General features: G+C 36.3%; 1 protein-coding gene across 1 annotated transcript in view; it reads left to right on the top strand.

The window, feature by feature from the left end:
• Positions 1–14,910, top strand: part of fbxl16 (F-box and leucine-rich repeat protein 16) — a 30,897-nt gene extending 15,987 nt beyond the window's left edge. The window contains exons 3-6 of the mRNA XM_056453548.1: positions 6,687–7,195; positions 9,814–9,898; positions 10,113–10,176; positions 11,485–14,910. Of these exons, the coding sequence (XP_056309523.1) occupies positions 6,687–7,195; positions 9,814–9,898; positions 10,113–10,176; positions 11,485–11,633 (807 nt within the window). The 3' untranslated portion in view covers positions 11,634–14,910. The remainder of the gene's footprint in view (positions 1–6,686; positions 7,196–9,813; positions 9,899–10,112; positions 10,177–11,484) is intronic.
• Positions 14,911–15,630: the final 720 nt, after the last annotated feature.

The following is a 15,630-nucleotide window of genomic DNA, read 5'->3' as shown; positions in this document are numbered from 1 at the left end:
TAGGGAGGTGTGCAGTTTCGGATGCAAGGCTGTGTTCAAAAATCACTCTCTATACCCTCATTCCATTTAGTCCACTAATAAAGGCCACCTGAAGGAGTGAATGAATGTAATTGTGTGAATTCAAACGCATCACTTAAAGTTTAGCAAACTGGCAGTTACAAATAGAGATACACAGATTTTATCTTAACACTATCTTGAAAATAAGTAAGTATAAACCATAGTTATATAATTTATTAATCAATTAAAAGAGAATTTAAACACATTTAGGGGCTAATATTATGCTGTTCCAGGGTTTCTGCAGGTTTCACAGGACTGTTATAAATGAAATTTCAGACTTATAGGACTAAACAATTTTTTTTCCGGTTGGTCATGTGGAAAAGAGGTTTACTTGCCTCATCCAAAAAAAAATCGAATTAGTTATTTATTTGCCACATATTTTAAATAATGTGCCAGAACTAGCAAACCCTAGTTGTATATATGCATATTAGTACATACGTTGGTTGAAGGTTTTTGAGATCTATTGTTGGTGAATGGAGACATTGACAGATGAAAATTAAGACTTGTTTAAAAGGATTTAAGACCTACAAGACAATATTTCAGTGAATTTAAGACTCCAGCACCAAATTTGGACACCCCTCAACTATGGTTTCAGACATCACTACAAATGGCATAAAATATATTAGTGGGTATAGAGGGCAGTTTCAAACAGCCTGCTACTGAAGCTCTGCTAGATTTAGCCATTTTGGACAAATCATTTCAGCAAACGATTGTGTAAAAACAGGCACCACATGAGGTTTTAGTATTATATTTATCCATAACATACATATCTCAGCACAAACAAAACACTATTAGCGTTTATTCTTAACAAAAAAAAAAAAAAAAAAAAATCAAGAAAAAAATAAAAATAAAAGAAAAAACAAACAAATAAATACCACATTTGTAATATAAACCCCACTTTGGGGCTGAGCGATAAGGAAATGCAGTCTTGATAATTATTTTCCATTCATTCATTTCTTTTCGGCTTAGTCCCTTTATTAATCTAGGGTTGCGACAGCAGAATGAACCACCAACACATCCAGCATATGTTTTACGCAGCGGATGCCCTTCCAGCTGCAACCCATCTCTGGGAAACATCCATACACAACTCATTCACACTCATACACTGCGGACAATTTAGCTTACACAATTCACCTTTACCATATGTCTTTGGACTGTGGGGGAAACTGGAGCACCCAGAGGAAACCCATGCGAACATGTGGTTGACATGCAAACTCCACACAGAAATGCCAACTGACCCAGCTAAGGCTCGAACCAGTGACCTTCTTGCTGTGAGGCGACAGCACTACCTACTGTGCAACCGCGTCGCCAATTATTTTCCACATTGAACGAAAACAATATATATTTCGAGATAAGTTGTTAATGCTTCCAGATACTGTATATACAAATATACTAATATACTGTTATTGCTTTAACACATTGTTACCCCAAAAAATAACTGAAGCCACAAAAAATAGAGGGTCCATTAAATAGCATAACATATTTTCAGCCGATAAATTTTCCGTGGACTTTCTAATGTCAACACACTTGCACATTTCTTCTGTGTGATTGGGTCTTGGATCAATATAGAGTTAAAAAAAAAGTCCAGAGCTTATCATTGTTGTTGACATAAATTTTATCGCGAATTGATATATTGTTCATTGGCCCAGTCCTACCCTACTGTAAAGTATTTAATTCTGAATTATGAATAGTTAACATAGTCCTTTAAATATTTAAGCTAGAACCACAATACTTTAAAAAAATTACTCCATGATTAAAGGTGTCCATCATTCACCAACCACTCCAGTTAAGTATTGCTAAATAATCATCTGGATTGAAATGTGACCAGAAGCATCAAGCATACATGGATAGAAATAATTGTGTTTTGCAAGAGCATGCAGCAATAATCACACTCATCACACTTGTCTCTATGCTGTTGCTATTCTAGGACTGGGCTTTGGTTGCCATGGTGAACTCTCAAATTGTTCATGACGGCATCCAAGCTATTTTTTTCTGCCTCAGATATGCAAACCAACATGTGCAGCGATAGAGGCTATGGAGCGTCTTCTGTCTGAGAGAGGACTGTGCACCTCGGGCTTGTTTGTGAATTATATAGGGCAGGGCAGATATCACAGCACACGCCTTGGACCATGACCAAGTACTCAATATTAGAGCAGAGTTCTGCCTTCAAGAGTTGTTTTTCTAGCTGAAATTAGCTCCTTTATTTTCCTGCTGCTTTGCCATTGGTTCCATCATTAGCAATAAATTATAAGTGATTATGATAAAACAAAAAAAAACAAAAAAGTGCAGAACATCTGAATGCAAATAAGTGTTGTTGATCACACAAAGACTTGGTCAAATGTTCTTGTGTACATTATTTGTGACTCTAGACCACAAAACTAGTATTATGTTGCACTGGTTTTATCATTACAATATTAACCCTTATGTACTGTGGGAAATGTTTTCATCCACTCTGGGGGTGATATTGTGTCTTAATTTGGCCAAAACATTTTCTTTGTTTCAGCTAGCGGAATGATTTCTGGTGACAAATGTTACTGTGACATATAATTTGAGAAAATGCATTGAAATAAAAAAACTCAAAAATAGACTCTGGGCAAATTTACTAGCCTTTTGTTATGTTGGGGATGAAAACGTCTCCAGTAAATAAAAACAAAGACTGTATTTATGCAGCATCAAATGTGGTTATAATGGAAGTCAATGGGGCAAAAACAGTCAAAAACAGTAATTTAGGGAGAGAAATGGAACTCTAACAATGCATCAAAGGCAATGTTGTTACTAATTGTTCACGTCAAAGACTGTGATTAAAGGTTCAAAAATCCAGTTCACAACTACTTTTTTTTTTATTTTGAAATTACGCCATTTTGTGGTTTTTTTTTTTTTTTTACAAACATTTAGTAGTTTTGACCAGGACTATGGTTGATTAACAGATTTTGTCCAAAAAACGAATAATTTTACAGCAGATTAATTTAGTGGGTGTTTTCATCCCTAACATAACAAAAATGTAGTAAGAATGAACAGTGCACAAGGGTTAAAAAAAGAGCATGTTTCATGTTATTTTCAAGTTATATTGTTCATTTTCTACTGATATGAAAACTTAATTTTAATAGACAACATGCATTGCCAAAAACTTAATTTAGATTCCAGATTTTCAAGTAGTTGAATTTCCAAATATTTACCCATGACTGGTTTTGTGGTCTATGGTCACGTTTGAGCTGCACATTGGATATTTTGGATAATCTTTTCATTGAAAGCAAATAAAACCTAATAGACCACATTTAACAGCATTTTAAATGGCTTGGTGAATCCTTCCAATTAAGAATACTGCCATAATTTCCAATTAATACCAGTTGGCTAGTGTTAAAAATACGAAAATAAAATATATTTAGCATCAAAGAATTGTTAACGGTTTAATACATGTAAAGCTGTACAGTATGGCATCGTGTGTGTAATAACGTTGATTACCAGTGAACTTGACTCCTAATAATTATGTACCACATTCAAAACAAATTCTATTTTCTATTCTGAAACGAGCATCTGATTCAGTAACACGTGCGCTGCCACTCACCGGTGATATTGTGCAATGATAGTGGGTGTCCATGCTTCATAGGTTATTTTCATCCTTTCCATTTCGCTCAGTGATTTTAAGTGGTTTAAGTTCTGTTGTGGATGGTGCAGCGTCGAGGCCGAGCACACTGTGATTATCTACATCAGGAAAGTCTCTGTCTTCTATGACGTCGTTGGAATGCAAATATCGCTTAATGAAATCCGCGACGACGTTAATAGTTTTAGTTTTATGTTCCTGTTTCACATTTTTGTAAACGTTTGAAAATTTGTGCGCAACTGGCAACATGGCAATTCTCTACAATGCCTGCACAGCCGCCAGATTTGAACTCAGAGGAATCTATTCAGATTTTGGACTTTGAATCGTTTTGAAAGAATCACTATGCAGAAGAACCGTTCATGTTCTGTTCATTAATTGGATTAATAACATGCATATTTACTTTCGTTGGCCCTTAAATTATGGATGTTGTATTATTTTCATCCTGTTTAAGCATGGTTTATTATTCGTAGTACTGAAAATTGATTTTATAAAAGCCATCTGATAATTATTTAATTATTTCTGATATTTATTATTAAACAAATTTTTACTCTTGCCTACCAAAAATGAGCCAAAGTTTCATTAAAGTAAAAATGTAATGCTTTTGGCAGATTGATTGCATTTGTACTGTTTTACCACAGTGGTTAAACTATGGTTAGTGTAACACGGTTTAGCATGGTTTAATTAGCCCTACTACAATTTTCTAAATAAGAAACCATGGTTAATTTTTGTAAGGGCTGTTTCTAGACTTCAATACAGTTCATAAACCTATATGTTGGTGAAACAGAACAACAGGGGTGACACAGTGGCTCATTGATTAGCATTGTTGCCTCACAGCAAGAAGCAAGAAGGCTGGTTGGGTCAGTTGGCATTTCTGTGTGGAGTTTGCATGTTCTCCACATGTTCACGTGAGTTTCCTCTGGGTGTTCCGGTTTCTTGGCCGTAGCATATGTGTGTAATTGTGAGAGTGTATGGGTGTTACCCAGTACTGGGTTGCAGCTGGAAGGGCATCTACTGTGTAAAACATATGCTGGATAAGTTGGTGGTTCATTCCGCTGTGGCGACTCCTGATGAATAAAGGGACTGAGCTGAAGGAAAATTAATGAATGAAACAGAACAACAGACAACTGTCAAACATGTAGCTCACTTAGCATAACCATTTTGATAATTAAACTCTACAAAAAAAGGTACAAAATCTGTGAGATTTTCAAAAGGTAAACATTTGTACCTACAGGTCAATATTGTTACAAAGAAGTGCCTAACTTTTTCAAAATGTACACTTTTATACTTTTTAGGTACTAATATTACGTCCACTTAAATGGATAGTTTACACAAGAATAAAATTTGGTTGTAAATCTTTAAGTTTCTTTATTTTCTTGAAAACCTGTAACCATTGACTTCCATAGTAGGAACAAAACATATGAGGAAGTCAGTGGTTACAGGTTTCAAAATGTCTTCTTTTGTGTTCAGCAGAAGAAAGAAAATCAATCAGCTTTGGAACAAGTAAAGGGCAAATAATGAGAAATGTTTCACTTTTGGGTGAACTATACCATTAATTAGTGTTGGGAAAAGTTACTTTGGAAAGTAATGCATTGCAAAATTGAGTTAAACTGTTAAAACTGTAGCCTATTGTAATTTATTAGACAAATAAAAACATAATAATAATAATAATAACAATAATAAAAATAATAATAATTTATTCATTTATTTTCTTGTTAGCTGAGTCCCTTTATTAACCCGGGGTCGCCACAGCGGAATGAACCACCAACTTATCCAGCACATGGGGGGAATAAATTAAAAAATAAACAATAATAATAATTTACAGTGTCACAATTTTTCTAGCTTGATCTTAAAGCCTTTTTCGATGGGTTATTTTGCACTATATATGAATATGATCGCATAGCAGTCAAAATAGGACAAATGAGCTCATGTATGGGACAAATTCTGGACCTTTGTCAGTGAGGGGTGGGTCAGCCGAACCACCCGAATCCCCCTGGCCATGGGCCTGACCTGTAATAGCTTTTGTTAGAACAAAACAGCTTTTGTGCCTTCCAGTGTACACTCAAAATAGATCAAATTAAATTCACATTTGCAATCATGCTCATATACTGCTCACCCTGAAAAGTGAGTGACTCATATATAAAAAAAAAACAGGGATATTTTAGTTTTTTTTTTTAGCTTGAAATATATAGACATTGTGAACTGCATTCCAATAGAGTTAATCAAGCATGGAATTCATTTAAGCTCTCAATACATGAATGAGTTTTTTTTTTTTTTTTGCATTGTGCACTGACATATTCTGGTTTGTATATTTTTATCATTAGACATTTTAGCTTGTAAATACACTTTTTTTTTAAATACAAACATTTTAGCAAACAATTAGACATTTAAAAAAAAAAAAAAAAAAAAAAAAACAACCAACAGTCAAAAAAATAACAATTAAACAAAGATTAAACATACTTTCCCCCAACCACCCACCCACCAGTGCTATACAATGGTAAAAGAAGGTACTAACAACATAGTAAACATATTAATCACAAGTTTGGATAAAGGAAATAAAAGAGGACCAACTTTTTTTAAATAACAAAATCTGGTCTATATTGTTTACCTGATTTTTTCCAAACGTAACGTACCTGTTAACTCTGTCAGCCATAATTTAAGAGTCTGAACTGAAAAAGGATACATTTTTTGGCAGAGACCAACCCATATGAAACAAACTGTTGTTGTACTGGTCTTAATTTTTTTTTTCGGAAACTCCAAATATAATTAATATAGGATCTGGTTCAATCAGAATGTCTAAATATCTGAAAAAAACTTGAAATATTTTGTTCCAGACACAACATAGGAATGACATCTAAAAACTGACATTTGTCACACAATGGCAACACGTCTGGAAATATTACACTTGGAATACCTTACACTGATATATTCTTAGCCTCCACAACATTAAAACAACAGTTTCGGTATTACCATAGCTTATTATAAGTATGCTTGCCATAACAAAATTGCTCCTCTATTCTGGTCTGTTCAGGTGATGCTGGAGCAGATGCAGGGCCTGATGCACCTTGAACTCTCCGGGTGCAATGACTTCACGGAAGCCGGCCTGTGGTCCAGCCTGAACGCGCGGCTTACCTCGCTCAGCGTCAGCGACTGCATTAACGTGGCAGACGACGCCATTGCTGCCATTTCTCAGCTCCTTCCCAACCTATCAGAGCTCAGCCTGCAGGCCTACCATGTGACCGACACAGCCATGGCCTACTTCACCGCCAAGCAAGGCTACACCACCCACACGTTGCGTCTGAACTCCTGCTGGGAGATCACTAACCATGGCGTAGTCAACATGGTGCACAGCCTGCCCAACCTCACCTCCCTAAGCCTGTCCGGGTGCTCGAAGATCACAGACGATGGTGTGGAATTGGTTGCCGAGAATCTAAGGAAGCTCCGGAGTCTGGATCTGTCCTGGTGTCCTCGCATCACCGACATGGCCCTGGAGTACATCGCATGCGACCTGCACAAGCTGGAGGAGCTGGTTCTGGACCGGTGAGTGTGCTGAGTTTGCAGAACAGAGCAGAAAGGAAATCTTGCTGAGATTTCCTCTTACAAAGCCTCACTGGAAGTAAATTTTGTGGTCAAAAGTAGTGATAGACCAATATATCAGCTTGGCCATTTCATTAGCTGATATTTTCCATGGGTAAACTAAAGCTAAATTTGATTTTCAGTTCACGTCCAGTTCTTTATGACAAAACAGTTATAACAACTTTGTTCAGTCACCATATTGAACATGCAATTTTAAAACTTACACAACGTGTGGAACTGAACAACTTGTTGTTTATGATGTATTTAAAGGGGTAGTTCACCCAAAAACAAAAGTGCTGTCATTATTTACTCACAGTTAACTTGTTCCTCATTAGTTTGAGATTTTTGTTTTGTTTTGCTGAACACAAAAGAAGGTATTTAGAAAAATGTTGGAAACCTGTAACCATTGACATCCATAGAAGGAAAAAATAATATTAATATTAATATTAACCATGTCAGTGGTTACAGATTTCTGGCATTCTTTAATATGTCTTATTTAGTGTTCAAGTGGTTGTGTTAAACTGGTTTTGAACAAGCCAATGGGTGAGTAAATGACATAATTTTCATTTTTTTGGGTGAAGTATCCTTTTAAATGCCTATCATGTGTTTTTTTTTCTCCCTTCTTTATCCACAGTGCAAGAAAACACAGAGAACAAAGTACACTCTTGGTGTTGAAAAGCAGCAAAAAAGCAAGCTCAAAATAAACGTAAATCAAACATACTTTGTCTGTGAAATAAATAAGTCTTATTCCAAAATATTGGATGCTGCACTTGCCTACCTTATTAACCCCATGTGTATTGTTCAAATTTTCTACCCTTTCATTATGTTTGTGGTGGTTTTTGCCCAATTGACTTCCATTATGATTTTCGAATGCAAATCCTAGAGTCCAAATAATCATGCATTCTTGATTTAGGTGGTTTTCTCTATTGGGAGGAGGTAAAATATGTCATTTATACTGTTGATCATCAGTTGGCACCAATAACCCTTTAGATAGGCCAGCAGATTATAGTATGTGCATAAATACATTTACTATGTTTACTATGTTCTGGGAGATGAGCTGCTTGGTAAATTTGCTCAGAGTGTATTGTTGAGTTTTACAAATATTTCAAAGCCCTTCCTAAAATATGTGTTAAAATAAGATTTGTCAGCAAAAAAAAAAAAAAAAAAAAGAAAAAAAGAAACATCCCATTTGCTCAAACAGAGGAAAAATTAAGACTCAAAATCACTCCAGAGTGGATGAAAACATCCCCAACACACACACACACACACACACACACACACACACACACACACACACACACACACACACACACACACACACACACACACACACACACACACATACACACACACACGGGTTAACTATATAAACTGAAATGCTAAGCCCAAAGATGCTTAATAAGCATCTCTTATAATAACATTATGAGAGTGCTTTGTGAAGCAGCTTTCCAGACATAAACAACAACACCTTTGTTGACTGTGGTTTATTAAAAGTTGCTGAAAATAATGAGTCATAATTGGTTGCAGTAATACATCTATGGCCAGTCATCATACTGTAGTTTTGGTAGTGAGTCCTGTTCTGAAATTAATTCATACTCTTGTATTTAAATACACTTGTCAAACCTTAAAGTTGAATTTTTTGCCTTTTAATTCATTATATTTAATCTGGCAACAGTTGATTTTTAGTTTGTTTTTATGCACATCAATTCAGCATCAAAGTTCTGCAGAGCTTCTCACTTTTTGCAAAGTGTTTTTAGGGCTTTTTTGCATAACACTAATAGAAGAACAAGCTACACTGGCACAATCTGAAAACGGGCTATGGGTTTCTATGGATTGGATGTAGCCTATTCAGTCAGAAAGGACGCTGTGAGCCATCTGACAATTCAGAAGTTTCTGTTATAATACAGAGGCTACACCTATTTAATAAAAAGCTCAATTATCTAGACCACATCAAGACCGTTTCAGATATCACATTATTGTAGATCCTTGTTCTCTAACAATGTCAGTGGAGTGCTGTGTTACAGTGATGGTATCTGATTGTCATTACTAATAATGCTTACTATAGTCATACCTGCTTATTTCTTCGGTACTCTGTAAACAAGGGATGTCAGTGAAAGTTAACTCTGTTACATGGTCAGAAAAAAAGGTACCCAGCAAACAATTTTGGGTTTAATAGACGTCTAATAGACATCTAACCGTAGACAGCTTGGCTAAAACAAGGCTAAACTTGGGCTGTCAGTGAAAATCTAATAGACATCTAAGAATAGCCCAAAACTAGACTAGTCATCAAATAGACAGATTAGACAGATTTTATATGTGTAGTCATTCATTCCTGTTTATTTGATGACTAATCTAGATTTGGCCTATTCTTACACGTCTATTTGATTTTTACTGACAGCCCAAATTTAGCCTGGTTTAGCCAAGACGACCATGTTTACACGTCTATTAGACATCTTTTAAAAACAAAAATGCTTGCTGGGTTATAGCATTTTGGGGTATTGCTCAATGTAAAAGTTTTACGTGCGTAAATATGGCAGTGTCTGAAAGGAAAAATGACTCCCCTTTTACATGTCTGTATTCAGGTGTGTGCGGATCACAGATACTGGCTTGGGCTACTTGTCTACCATGTCAACACTGAGAAGTCTCTACCTACGCTGGTGCTGTCAAGTAAGTGCCTGCAGAACTGTTTCAATCAGATAAATTGGATATAATGATGGTTATGGTTCACTTACCTAACTTAATTAGGTTAAAACTTATATACAATATATATATATATATATATATATTCTTTTAGACAGTTGGCAAGTCACATTAACAGAACTCCTTAAAATTATGTAATTTGTTTAAAAAGATGTAATGTGTTAATCTAATTTGTTTTTAGGTGCAAGACTTTGGGTTACAGCATTTATATGGCATGAGGAGTCTTCGTCTTCTTTCTCTAGCAGGTATAACTGATCTTTCTCTGTACAGTGCTGATACTGCAGGATGTGCAAATAAAATCCTGATCAAGTACTATAATGAAATATCACAGTATGCTTGGAGGTAGACCTGAGCTTAATCATGTTATGGAAATCTCAGTTAATCCCTGCTGTCTGAGCAAAAATGTATCGTTTGGGAATAGAAAGATAGATTTTAGCTTTTAGATGATGAATATATAATCATGGTGTGATATACAAGTCTAATTTAAAAGCACATTGGCAGATGAGAAATAATCGCCTGTTTCAGCAAAAGCTGCGCATAAGGATGTTCTGTTCTAGTGTTTCATAGGAAAAAAGCACATTGTTAGGTCTCAAGCATCACTTTATCCAAAATAAATAATTATTTCAGTCAGTATTTTTTTTAGCATGACAAACTTCACATTTAGTTGTTCTTCCTCACGAACTCAAGCATATTTGTTATTTAGGATGTGTTTTTCAGCTTACAAAAAAACTGTATGATTGCTCTATCAGTGAGTAAGCTCTATCTGAGTAAGTATGAATGTCAATCTTCAAAATTCATCATTCTCATTCATTCATCATTTTCTTTTCGGCTTAGTTTCTTTTTTAATCTGGGGTCGCCACAGCGGAATGAACCGCCAACTTATCCAGCATACGTTTTACGCAGCAGATGCCCTTCCAGCCACAACCCCACATCCACATACACACTTATACACTACAGACAATTTTAGCATACCCAATTCACCTGTACCACATGTCTTTGGACTTGTGGGGGAAACCGGAGCACCAGGAGAAAACCCACGCGAACACAGGGAGAACATGCAAACTCCACACAGAAATGCCAACTGACCCAGCCAAAGCTTGAACCAGCGAATGAATGAATGAATGAATGAACAAATATTGGAGCCTTAACACTGTGCAAATAGTCCCAAAATCTTCTATGTTCCATTTCTGTAGGCCAGATTAACGTGAAAAGGGTGGTGTTTTAAATATTAAGCTAACCAAATAAGTCTTCAGGCTGTTAAAATCTGTAATCAACTCTGTTATGAACACCACTGCAAATACAATGTGAATATTATTAAAAATCTCACTATTAATAAATAATTTATCATGGTATTTTGAAGGGCCCACAATATCAATATTGTGCATGTTGGTTATCACAATATATTGAATACCAGCATATGTCTATTATACACACCTATGATGAAAATAGCAGTGTTGTTGTCATACCACATTAACAACAGGAAATGAGCTGTTTAGGTCAGGTGACTTTGGTATTGGAGCTTGTATTTGACATGCTCTCGTTTACTGTCTCAGGCTGCCCTCTGCTGACTACTACTGGTCTATCAGGCTTGATTCAACTGCAGGACCTGGAGGAGCTGGAACTGACCAACTGCCCGGGCGCCACCGCCGAACTCTTCAAATACTACTCCCAACATCTGCCACGCTGCATGGTCATCGAGTAGAGCGGAATGAGTTTTTTGGGCACCAGCACCCACCATATCACCAAAACCTCCTCCTTCAGACTGATGATAAACCCTACTTCATCCTGGACCCACAGGGAGAGAAATAGAGAAATTGAAAGGACGGGTTTTTTGAGGTTTTTTTTTTTTCCGGAAGGATGAAAATTGAAAGGTGGAAGATAAAAAGGGAAATCTGAGAGAAAAAATTATGTCGGAACGGGTCTGGACTGGCAATAGAGAGGGAAAATGTTCAAAGCGCAGTGGGTCAGAGGCTAGATCTTTCATTAAATAACATGACACATGAGTCAGCCCCCACACATACATGAAACATGTTCCTCCACTGAACTGTGAGACTAGCTTCCGTGTCTCATCCAAAAACTGTTTATCTTGAAGTGACAAAGGTGCGCGCTGCCTGTTTGAGCTGTCTCTCATATCCAGGGAAAGATTAAGAGGACGTTTAAAAAAAGGAAAGAGGTTAAGGAGCCACTGCAACAGGGTCTCTTCGCTTTCGTCAAGCGGCATCTGGGTTTCTCGCTCCATTCAGTGGTGCTGCCACTCCATCTTTGTGTCTTATCAAAGAAAGAAAAAAAACTAGAGATGAACAGCTACGTAGATTTTCACATCAACGCTACTTGCTTTTTTTGGTCATGCGGTTCTCTTTGGTCGTTTTAATTTTTAAATATTATTTTTTTAAGTATTATTTTTGATGATAAGGATTACTGTGAAACATTTATTGGTACGAGTTCGAGGTTTCAGACACTTTGAATAAGATGGAAATCCAGGTACGGTGAAGGTACAGTATTAAAAAGGTACTGTCCTTTGAAAGGAACCAGCATAATCAGAAGTCAGGAGGTTATTTTTCTTCTCAGCAGATCGCTCTTTTGAAGACATTTCCAGATATTTTGAGTCGGGCTGCGGATGGGATCGGAACTGCTCATACATTTTAATGTGGTTCAAATGGACAGTGGTTTGTACAAACAATAGCTTGGCTTTTTCACCTGCCTGTTTTTGTTTTAATTCCATTTTGATGTCAATTGATATTAGTGGCTTATGTGCAGGTTTCCATATTAATCCTGATTCAAATGAAGATGAGATCTCGGAATGATCCCATAATGCAGCAGGGGCCACACGATGGCCTTTTTTATTCACAGACTGAAACTGCACGTCATTGCTTACTTGTCACCAGGCCAAACCATTACAGCATGGCAATTCTACCATAGTTTCTTACATTACGGGCTCAGTGTCTCTTTCCGCCCGAGTGCTTTTAAATACATCTGATGAATACAGTTTACAGTGATTTGCATCAAATGCAGAGGCAGGCCAGTGTAATTAAAGTCATCACAAGCATCCCACACAAGCTTATTGCAGTAGTCTCTCTTCATCTAGCAGTTTTTACTTTCCCATTAAGCAATACCCATATGTCTTCTTTTAGATTAGTAGCGCCTCTTTTCATTTTCAGAGGTGCGGGGTTCTTCGACCTCATATTTGAGCTTAACTGGTGTGCCTACCTCATTGTATCATGGGGTATGTGGAATACAGGTTCGCAGGGGAATTCACAGAAACCAGCCATTTAATTTATTTATTTGTTTATCCGCTTCATAGCTTATTTTGAACCCTGCATTTGTCCTCTCAGGAGAATTATGTGCTGCTCAGATCATCTCAGATGGGTCTGCTGTGATGTTAATTACCTTAATGTTCACCTATTTCACCTAATCTCAAACTTAACACTTGCAATCTGGCAAAAAATATGGCACAGTACACATTTTAGAGTATTAGATGGGCAGATAATTGAAATTAAAGCATCCCTAACAAGTCTAACAAGTAAAAATGTGTTTACATCTGAGCTTTATGATCATTTGTTAACAAATTTGGGAGTAATTTGCTATTTTTTCTCTCTTCAGAAAAAATGTGGGTATGAATTTTAAGATGAATTGACTTGACATGACACATTAAAACAGTGAGTTTGGCTAGTTAGCGCCCCTGTTGGTTGATGAATGAACTGAATGCAAAAAAAAACAAAACATATTTATACATTGACAGCCTAATTTTTTTATGAAATGAATATTAAAATAAATATTTATAAAGGGCAGAGGACCATCATGGCTTCTACAAAGAACCTTTTAGTTACCATTTGTCAGTAAAGATGCTTACTTTTTAAGAACTCACTGTTGAGCCATTGTATATCCCTTTAGCTCAAAGATAAAGCTAATCTCACTCCAAAAAAGTGTGGAACAAAACAGGTGGATTCTATGCTAAGGTAATTCCAGCATCACGAAGTGGACACTACCCTTTCCCACCCTAAATCCTACAGGCTGTAAAGATAACAGATTATATCTACTAAAAGACACATTAGCATAATCATTAGCACTCACCTCAGACAGTCGATCTCTCTTCATGTACATAGCGGCCTGTTTAATGGGAAGGTCATAGCTAATCAGCGTTAGCGGCTGCTGCTGCTTATCCAGACGAGATCCCTTGAGACTTTAACTGAATTTATCTTTTCGAGTTGTTGCATATTTATTTGCTTTAGCTTATCATTGGTAGTGGGTTAATTTATTGACACGATGCACATATTTATTTATTTATAAAATCTCTGAGGATTATGTGAGGCTGTTTTTATTTAGAGTAGGAATATTTTTGGGCAATTTAGGAGACAGGAAATAATGCAGGAATTTGGGATTTTGTCAGATGGATAGTTTTGGGTTTGACAGTTAATTCTAACATGTTTTTGGCGGGCAAAATGTTGACACAGTATGGACGGGCAATAACTGGTTGACAGCCTATCTGACAGTGAGTTGACCTACCTTTTATACCCTCCAGCTGCCCATTTTCTTGTGTTTAGTGACCTAGTTAAATCTATTTGCTTAATCAAATGGATGCCAGTTGAGAGACGCTATTATAAAGCCTAGAAATATTGATTATCTCCAGAAGAGGATGTTGAATAGCACCAGTTCATATAACTGTACCTGCATTTGGTTGTTTTGAGGTATCCTGATAACGGTTTGAAGACATATTGCAGTATTTACACTCTCCAATTGTCTATTTAAGGATGAGAATGGCATTTATTTAATAGCGAAGGTCTGAAGGAAAATCCCATCAAAGCGCCTTTTCGTTCCGTGTGTCTCCATTGATAACATAAACAGAACCATTTGAGATGAATGAAATAAAGAGAGATTATTAATATATCACTGAGACATTTCATAGTATTTGAGGACAATTATATTAAGCTGTCGGAGATATTGTATTAATCTTGTATAAATACTATCGTTTTCAATTCAAACCCAAGCCTTTTTCTTCTTTGTATGGAATGAGAGTTTATGTGTGTGGGATGAATTTTTGTTTTTTATCAAAGAGAGAACCCTAAATATAAATATAACAACTCATGCACTAACCCCCACTGTAATCTGTAAATATATGTCAATATGTCGAGATCATTTGTCAGAGTTTCAACTGTTTTGACGCTGCCTGGCTCTAATCGTGCACGTCTAAATCGCTCCAAACGAAGCAAGTCATTTGAGAAATGTGGTCAAGAATAGGGCAAGATATGCAAAAAGGTTATTGTCTTTTAGCGATGAATCACATCAGCAATCGATAGTATAAAAGACTTAGGCTTGTTACACTTTGTACATTAAGCTAATATCAAAGACATGTTAATACGGGCTAAATGCAAGATTATTAACAGATGTTTATTGTGCGTCTATTGACATTCTCCTGCTGCCTCAATCATATATACAGCGGGTAAAATAAGTATTGGACACATCACAATTTGTCTCAGAAAACATATTTCTAAAGGGGCTGCTGACTTGTAACGTTGACCAGATGTCAGTAACAACTAAAATAGTCCATACATACAAAGACAATTAAAATAATTAGTTTAGAAACTAAGTTATGTGTGAAAAAATGAAATGACTGCTATGTATTGAACACATAAAGAAAGGAAGGTAAAAAATGCATGGAAGGCCCAGACAGCACTTGAAGTCACTCGGTGGATAGAAAGCAG

This window comes from Danio aesculapii, chromosome 3 (assembly GCF_903798145.1).
Source record: "Danio aesculapii chromosome 3, fDanAes4.1, whole genome shotgun sequence".
Taxonomy (NCBI): Eukaryota; Metazoa; Chordata; class Actinopteri; order Cypriniformes; family Danionidae; genus Danio; species Danio aesculapii.
This window is presented reverse-complemented; position numbering and strand designations above follow the sequence as displayed.